Raw genomic sequence first — 9240 nt, forward strand, 5'->3', positions numbered from 1 at the left:
GGAAAGCTGCTGCGAGCCCGCCTGAGTTCCCTCTGCCATGCCACTGTTCTCCCTCACCGGGAAGCCTGTTTGTGCCTACAGCTCTCCAGATGGGCCTTTAATAGCCTCTTCCCTCTCGCAGTGGGGCTCCATAATCTGCTCTCAAAGCTTTAGCGATCACCCTCGTGAGGGGGGCGAGGCCTGTGCACCCCTCAGCGTCGGTAGGTTGGCCTCGAGTGCCTGAAGCCATTCTTCTCCCTCCAGAATCCTTCATGTCCTTGTGTCGCTTCAAACCATGGCAGCTCCTGGAGCCTTCAAGAGTTGATTATGTGAAACTGGCACTTCTGAAAGACCACTGCTGGTGTCAATCCATTAATCGCCTCTGCTGAGCCACAGGTGTGCAAATAGATCGGAGTGGGCTACTCATGGCATTGAAATCAGCCACTCTTCAGTGAGTGATCTTTGCTCTTTCTATTGAATTTTATCATTGACGATAACCTCCTTTCTCTGACTAAAAACTTTCTGAAATGTAGGGACTTAAAAGTGGTGCCTCCAGGACAACACAATTTCATGTTCCAGGTGCTTGTGCCTGTTGTATTTATAGGTGAAGATCAGTGTGTAATATCAGCTTCCCAATCAGATACAATCTAAAAACAGAAAATGATTATCACAATTCAATTTTGAGCTGAAATTTTCTTATCTTTTTCTCCTCAACCTGAAGGAAAATTTTTCTGACTCTAGAAAATACAAGAAAAATCTTCACTCTTGTGAATGAGAAAAAAACTTTCAACCAAGTTTAAAGGTACTGGAGCCAAAAGAACTGAGACTTATAACAGTAGATCGATGAAAAATATTGTGATCATGTCAGAGCTAACTAAGGTCTCACTAACAATGAGGACTTTTGCTGTGTTTAGGAAGAACAGATGAAACAAAATCCATTTGAAATTCCATTTCTAGCAATAATTTAATAGATTCTGATGGGGTCTGATCTGCTTTCACTAAGATAAGGCCAGTCCAGGAGCAGCTATCAAGACAGTGCACACACCAGACACAAGTGGTATTAAACAAAAAAAACCATTTGCCTTTAACTTAGACAATGAAACAGAAAACATAATGGTAGGCTTCCATATTTTGGCTGCATCCTTTTTTTTTTTTTTCCATAAAAGTCTAATTTTAAAGCTATTTAATAGCAAACACCTTTTGTTTAGGGCCATTCTTAGTGTTAATAATACAGCTTCAAAGTGCAAGTACAGTTTCGCTGGCTCACATCTGAACCCATGTTTGTGTGTGCTTATCCCTAGGACTCGAGCAGCTCTGTCTTAGCACGGGCTGAAGAACAGGAGTGTCACAAAACAAATGTGCTGTGGAGGGGTCTCCAGCAAATTAACAGGAAAAATGAAAAAACAGGACTCTGGATCACTTCCACATCCCTGCTGAGGGAAGTGATTTGACATTCAGAAGCGCTTGATGTAGAGTCACAGAATTATTTAGGTTGGAAAAGAAACTTGGATTATCACGTCCAAACATGGATCATCAAGTTCAACATCTGTGGCCCCTATTAAAGGGGAAAAAGAAGGGGGAAAAGCAGATCTACACAAATGCAGAGGTGGGAATTTCTGTTACTTCTATTCTGCTACTGGTCTGGCACACTTCAGGCTGACATATTCCTTATTTAATTATTATTATTTTATTTTTTTTCAGTGGGAATAAGATTTCCTTGTCTTGTGACTCAGCAGAAGGGTCCTAGACCTTCCCGAGGACTGAGCTGAGTGGCAGAGGAGGTTTGTGTTGGAGGAGAGCAGAAGAGCTCTAGCAACAAGATGGAAACCTCACAATTTTTTACCTTCCCAGCTGATGTACAGATGACATGCCACATTGGCAGGGCGTACCTGTACACAGACTGACAGCAGGGCACTGCCAGAATACCAGCTGCTAAAGCTGCCTTCTATCTAACACCAGGAAAGGATTAAACACCCCCTTGGTTTTCATCCTTCTGCAGAACCTGGGGATGTGCATACACGTGCTCTGTCACCTGCTTCAGCACTATTTGGTTTCCCGTAGAAAACCGCTTGTCTTGTGGAAATGGCAAGGCTTTGCTAGGGAGATTTAAGAGCACTAATAACCCAATTTTTCACCTTAATTTAGAGCCCATGCTTCTGCAGGTTTAAGCCTTTAAACCAGGGCAATTGTTGTGATACAGACAGAGTAAGTCTCGACCTCTTGTGGCAAAATGCTTTGCGCAGCAAATACTTAGCATTAAGCCAGCCAGTATCCATTTCCTCTAATTAAAACTTTTTCATCCTAGTGCTGTTTCATCACATAATACCAGGTGAAAAATGTATTTCTTTAATTCAGTGCTGCTCCTGAAAACGATGCCATTGAGTTGTATGACTAAAACCCCTCCAGACTGCAAAATCAGCCAGGGCTCCCCTTTGGAGTGGAGGCTGATGGAGCAAGCCCTGCCACATGCAGGGGAGATGTGACACCCCTCCAAAAGCCAAAAGCAAGTCTCTTTATTCTCTAACTTACCCCTTGGCTTCCAACTGTAACAGCTCCAGAAGTTTTTGCTGATTTTTTTTTTCCCTTACCTTTCCAATTCGGGCTGGAATTGAAGGTATCGTTAAACTTCTTCACATGGCTCAGGAGCTCGCAGCCTTTCTTTAACACCTCTTCACAAAAGCTCTGCCAAGTCAGTGACTGCCAGGTATACTCAGAGACAAGTTTTTTTGTGGTTTCTTTTGATCACCGATGTCCTCGTGCCCACAGCAGCGAAGGGCACCCTTAGCTAAGTGCATTACTCCACCAGACACTGCCAGATTAGGTCACGGGAGGCAAAAATAATACAATTTGGATCCAGGATGTTGCAGAAGGAACAGCTGATTCTGGGTGCCTCTGAACTGATGAAGCCTGGTTTCCTGTAGCTGCCTCTGCTGTGGATCCTCTGCTAACGTGGCTGGTGCAGCCCCTCTGCCTCTGAGGGCACCGACTCCTGCTTTTCTAGCAGGCTGCCCCTTGCCACAGGACTTGCAGGATGAGAACCCCACAGGGCTGACAAATTTGACAAATTTGAAGTCAGCCTCACAGCTAAAGCATCATTTTTGGAAGGGTGGCAAGAGAAAGCAAACAAAATGAATTTTCTCAGGAAAAAAAAAAAAAAAATGTCATTTTTGCATTGCTACAAAGGTATTGATGTAGGTATCAGCAGGGTAAGTGGTGCTTTCCTGCTACTTGTATAAAATACATAAAATACATAAAAAGGACATTCCCACAGAAGTGGACAGGAGTTTTTCTGTTATCTTCATCTGCTCATTTCACCGCAGCTGGGATTTCACCCCCCATGTCTGCCCTGCAACAAACCGAGCACCAAAGATATTTGCAACTTGCCCTCCAGCTAACATAACGCACAGCTTCTAAGAAATTAAACAGATCTGGGCTACCGTGAAGTGACTGAGCTGCAATATTTGAAGCCAAGTGGAGATGCCAGTCAAAAAGTACGTGCCAAAAAAGCAACCGAAGAGACCCTACTTAATATTTAGGAAAAGCAATGTCATAGAAAATGGCATGGAAAAAAAAAATAAATACAAGTGAAAGATTACAACCACAGAATGATGGCCTGGGTGAGAGGAGAATCGTGGGGCCAGGGAATAGGTGGGGGTGAGGGATGCTCTTTAGGTGGTCAGGGAGAGGATGCTGACACGAGGAGCCAGCCTACATCCATATCCCTCATGCCTTCTGCGAGATCTACATGTTACCTTCTTTAAAATCTTCTTTAAAATCAGATTTTAAGGGTGCAGGGCAGAGTATCCACTCTCCTGCCATGTTTATTATGCCAAGTGCTACAGCAGCCTGATTTTTCCAGGAGTCTCCAAGTCTCTGAGTTTTGGGCAAGGGCTCACGAAAACGCTTGTTCAGCCATACAGGGGGAACTCCGGAGGAAGGAGGCTACGATGCAGACAGCTGATGGAAACGCTGCGGCAGCCTCGTGCCGTACTAACCTAACACCACCGAGAGGCTCACGGAAATATGAGATTGTTCGGTCTTTTGTGCGTTTGCTTACGAAAATATTCAAAACTAGGTCTACCCCAAAATTATAGTTCTCCTCCCCTCCCAGTATGATAGACATCTGCCCAAATACATGGCCGTATCATTCCTTACAAATATCTCAGGGTGTTATTTCTCAGCCTCAGCTCCTATGTGACCTGCCGTAAAATCTTGGGTTTTAACATTTTTTTTTCCTCACGAGATGGAAAAAACAAGGGTGGTGATAAATCTTAGCTGCATGCCTATTACGAAAATAGAATTGTATTCCCCATTTAAAGCTGAAGCAAATTGTATTTTCACTTACTAATGAGGATAATTTAAGCATAGTGTGAAGGCCACATGTAGCAGGCACCCAAATTTGCTTTTTCCTTCCCCAGAAACCAAACACTTGGTATGTGAGGACCAGGACAGGCTAAATGTGTTAAGGAAATAATACCTTTACAACATAAACATGTAAAGCTCACATAAATGCTGGCTTCACTGTTTAACCTTTTTTTATTCTACTTGGGCAACAAAGTCGGGGATGCCTTTGACATCAAAGTTCATTTCTGTTGTTCATTTCTGCTCACACAACGTGGCACACGGCCGCACAACAACGTTGGAGACACAGAATTTGCAGTGAGCCATCGGAAACCTTATGGCAAGATTTCAGTCGGTCCAACGTCTCCTCAAACGTGGCTCCCACAGCCAAAATAAGCCCCATTGGATCTGTTTCCTCACGCAGAAGTGACAGCTCTGCTTTGAACATGACAATTTTCAGGGCTCGTCGGGAAGATGCTGGCAGAGGACGTCCGCCCTGCAAGCGGTGACGGTGCAGCAGTGAGTTATGCAAGTCAGATCTGAAAGGAGTGCCAAAAATCCTTTTACCAAATCATCGCACACTCTACATAACACTTAGCTCACTATAACCCTTTTCATATATACATCTCCCAGCCCCTCACAAAGGAGAAAGTAAAAGCTATTTTAGAAGTAATTTAGGAAGCTTAAAAAACAGCCAGTCACTGTGAAATTTATTAGCATCTTTTCTAAGCCTCACTTCAACTGCCAGTTTATTGAAAAGTGTTATTCTAGTAAAATCCTTAAAAGGAATGTCTCGGGGCTTTCAATGACTACAAAGGACACTTGTAAAGTTAGCTGTTCTCATTAGTATACAGGGGCTAGGATTTGTCGAGGGGGGAAGGAAAGGGGGGAAAGAAAAAAAAGAGGGGGAATGCAGAATTGATGCATAATTATTGGTGGTAAAAAACTGGAGCCAAGCACGGTAGCTTTCATAATTTCGGCTGACAGCCGCACACACGCAGCTAACCGTAGTTGTGTAACTCCTCGGGCTCCATCAGCAACGCTGGGTTTTGAGCTCGTTTCCTCCAGCTCTTTCAGGGACGATAATTAAACCGCTCATCCTCGAGTTCAAATTCACCGTGGGCACAGCGAGGGCGCCTATCTGCTCGAGCATCTGAAGGACGCATACGAGAACAACTAGTTTTTTAGTTGTTGTTGGCTAGTGGTTGGATCTGAGGCTAAGGTTTGTTTTTACATTCTCTTGAACTTTATTTTTATATTTTTTTTTTCCTGGAGTAAGAAGGAAACAACAGAATTTCAAATAAAAACTCCTTTGAAGCAAGGGCAACCTACACGGCGCGTTATTGTATTTGAGGGGAAGAACTAATGACAAACCTAAAACCCCACTCCGAGCCGTGCAGAATGCCACAAAAGCAGCCTAAGTTATGAGAGAAAGGACTTCAGATGTTAGTAATTAAGGAGGCTCTAAAATGCGCTGAACTTCTTCCTTTGCATCTCACAGGCTTTGATATGGAAAAACTGCATTCTACTTATAAATTAGTCAAGATAAAGCTAATAATAACACCACGTACTCCTCCTAGCACACGAGGAATTCGGTGAAACGCTGTAAAATCCTTCAGCGCCAGTTTTTATCAGGAGCTGGCCGGGGAGAAAGCAAGCTAAAATATGTAGTGCATTTGTCAGAAAACTAATTGCACGAGTAAACGTAGCTGCTCGCGCTGCTCTCCTGGACAAAGGCAAACATCTTCCATTTTCTTTCATGTGGGATTGCTACCTTCTTCAAAGGAGAAGCTTTTACCTCAAATTGAGTGGGGGCTGGGAGATTGTTATGCTCCGGTCTGTCTGATGTGTTCAGTTCTGATCTCGAAGCCCGTCCTTTGACTTGTAAAAAAACCTAACGCAGGGTTTCGCCAAGGAAGCCATTCAGCACGGGTGCTGTGACCTCATCGACATCAGCATCCAATTCTACCAACATATTTTTAATAATTTGCCCTTATTGATGCACGACTGACTGCCTAGACCTCCCTCCCCCCTTTTTATTATTTTTCTCCCTCTCCTCTCCCTGAAGAAATACAGAACAAATAGGTAACAAACCCCAGCTCTGCTCCTTCCCCGGCACAAGGTACCTAAATTTTGCTCTCGGAGCCATCTGACTTACAAATTCCGACAGCCACATTCCCGGCTGCTCGAAGGGGCGTCTCACGGCTCGCAAATGAACGAACGCTGCTGGCAAACAAAGGGGCTCAGTTGCATCTCCGTGCATTAATAACCGGTGTCCCACTGCATCAGACGATGCGGATTGTCGTGGGGGATTTTTTTTTTTTTTTTTTTGTGTCTGCAAAATGGAGATCTCACAACCGAAAGGAGATCAAGGGAGCATCACCCACGTAGTTTTGTTCACACGCCCCGAAATCCACTTCCCCCGTAACAATGAGACACAGACCCCAAAATAAAAACAAGACCACGTTTATTCAATACAGACAGGTTAATTAAGACAGTAAGTCCTGTAAATCAGGCACAACATTTCAAACGCTCCGGTACGAAGTGCATATATTTAATCAACAGCTGCATCTTGTAGTTGAGCCATTGAGTTTGCCGGGGAGGGGTGGATTTGTTTTCTGAGGTTGTTTTTTCTTCTTTTTTTTTGTAGAAAAAAAGAACTTGTTTCGGCTACCTTAGGCGAACAATGCATCTCAGGCTCCATTCACTCCTCAGGCGTCACAATTATAAGTCCAGCTGCCTTCCAGCTCCGATATTCACATTTTTTTCAAAAAAAAAAAACTGCTTCATACAGTCACGACGGGAAAGAAAGAAGGAAAAAAAAATATTTAAAATAAAATTAAAAAATAACAACAACACCCGGCCAACCCTCCGGGGAGGGAGCCGGGCAACCCCCCCCCTCTTTCCATAGGGTGTCCACACGGGATTATTGCAGATGGCTCTGGCCGGAGCGGGACCCCGGGATTTTGGGGAAGAGGAGGAGGAGGAGGAAGATGAGGAGGAGGAAGGTGAGGAGGAGGAGGAGGAAGGTGAGGAGGAAGAGGAGGAGGAAGGGGGGGTCAGGGCCTCACCCCAAGCCCCCCAAATCCCCGCTGGCGGCTTCTCCTGCAGCCCAGCTCGCCCTGAGGGGGGTGAGGGAGCTACTGCAGGGCCCGCAGCGCCTCGCCGTCCCCTCCGCTGGCCGCCGAGGCCGAGGAAGCCGAGGACGAAGCGGCCGAGGAAGAGTTGGAAGCCACCACCGCCAGCTGCAGCCTCCGCACGGCCTCCTTGATCAGGTTCCCGGACAGGATGAGCTGCTGCAGGAGCCGGTGCGGGTCGTCGCCGGCCTCATCCTCCGCCTGCCCATCCGCCGGCCCCTCCGCCGCCCGCTGCTGCTGCCTCTGCTGCTGCTGCTGCTGCTGCTGCCGGGGCTCCTGGCTCCGCCGGGCGGCTCCCCGCAGCCAGCCGCGGCCGCACAGCTGCTTGGCCCCGCGGGGCGGCCTCCCGCTGCCGGCCAGCCGCGGGGGGGGCGGCGGCGGCTCCACGGGAGCCCCGCTGCTGCTGCTGCCGCTGCTGCCTCCGCTTCCTCCCCCTCCTCCTCCCCCTCCTCCTCCTCCTCCTGCTGCTGCTCCTGCTCCGCAGCGGGGCGAGTAGGGCGCGGCGCGGTCTCGGGCGCTGCCCGGCCCCGGGTGCTTGCAGCCGCGGGGAGCCCGCTGCTGGGCGCTCAGCTGCAGCACCTCGCCCAGCTTGGCCACCAGCGCCTCCACCTCCTTGGGGCCGCCTGCCGAGCTGGGCAGCGGCCGGCACGGCATGGCGGGGACCGGGCTGAGGGGCTGAGGGGAGCCCGGTGAGGTGGAGGGGGGGGGACCCGGCCCGCAGGCGGCCGCGGCCGAGGCTGGCGCCCGGCCCCGCTGCGCTGCGTTTGTAAACAATGGGTGACGCGCCCGCCGCGGCGCCTCCCACCGCCGCCATCTCGGATAAGGGGGGGACAACGTGAGGGGAAAAAAAAAAAAGGGAGCCGCCCGCTCGCCGCCTGCCCCACGCCGGGTGAGCCGCGGGGTTGGTTTCAGCCAGAAGGGGAAGGGTGGAGTGGCGGTAAGGGGGTGTGGGGCGCGGTGTGGGGTCGTTTTGGGGTGTTGGAGCTCCCCCCCCCCCCCCATGCGGAGGTCGGTGTGGAGCGGCCCGCGTTCAAACCCCGCAGCTCGGCGCGGGGCGGGGCCGCTGCGAGTGGCAGCGGAGGGCGGGGAGAGGCTGAGGCAGAAGGGGGGTGGTGGGGCCGGGAGGGGGGGGCGCCGCCGGTCGCCTCAGGACAAGGGGCCGGGCAGGGCGGGGGGCCGGCGGGGGCTTGGTGGTGGGTGTAAGCCCCCAGCACTGAGAAGCAGCGCTGGGACCTCATTTTGAGTTATCCCAATTAAAATCACGCGATTATTAGGGTTGGACAAGACCTCCGAGATCACCTGGTCCAACCACCCCCCTGCCACCAGTGTCACCACTGAGCCGTGTCCCCAAGCACCACGTCCAACCTCTCCTTGAGCACCCCCAGGGACGGGGACTCCACCACCTCCCTGGGCAACCCGTCCCAGTGCCTGACTGCTCCTTCTGACAGAAATGTCTCCTCATTTCCCACCTGAACCTCCCCTGGTGCAACTTGAGGCCATTCCCTCTAGCCCTATCACTGGTTACCTGTAAGAAGAAGCCGACCCCCAGCACCCCACACCTTCCTTTCAGGTACCTGCAGAGAGCAATCAGCAGAAGTGAAGCAAGGCTGCACTGCTGCCACCCTCCCAGGCTTCTACCCATGGTTTGTTTCATACCCCAGGCCAAGACCCACTCCATCCTGGGCCATCCTCTTCCCATCCCAGCCTATTTTCCCCTGCCACCGTCGCATCCAAGCCAGTGCCAAGGTCTCCGTGAGGAGCCTCAAACAGCATTTTCTGGATT

The 9240-nt window shown here is 49.4% G+C and overlaps 1 protein-coding gene across 1 annotated transcript; it reads right to left on the bottom strand.

The window, feature by feature from the left end:
- Positions 1–6770: 6770 nt before the first annotated feature.
- On the bottom strand, positions 6771–8211 carry LOC137851303 (GSK-3-binding protein FRAT2-like). Its single transcript, XM_068672273.1, has one exon. It carries the CDS (start codon positions 8109–8111, stop codon positions 7461–7463), a length of 651 nt encoding a protein of 216 aa, XP_068528374.1. The 5' UTR covers positions 8112–8211; the 3' UTR covers positions 6771–7460.
- Between the last annotated feature and the right edge of the window lie 1029 nt (positions 8212–9240).

This window comes from Anas acuta, chromosome 2 (genome assembly GCF_963932015.1).
Source record: "Anas acuta chromosome 2, bAnaAcu1.1, whole genome shotgun sequence".
Taxonomy (NCBI): Eukaryota; Metazoa; Chordata; class Aves; order Anseriformes; family Anatidae; genus Anas; species Anas acuta.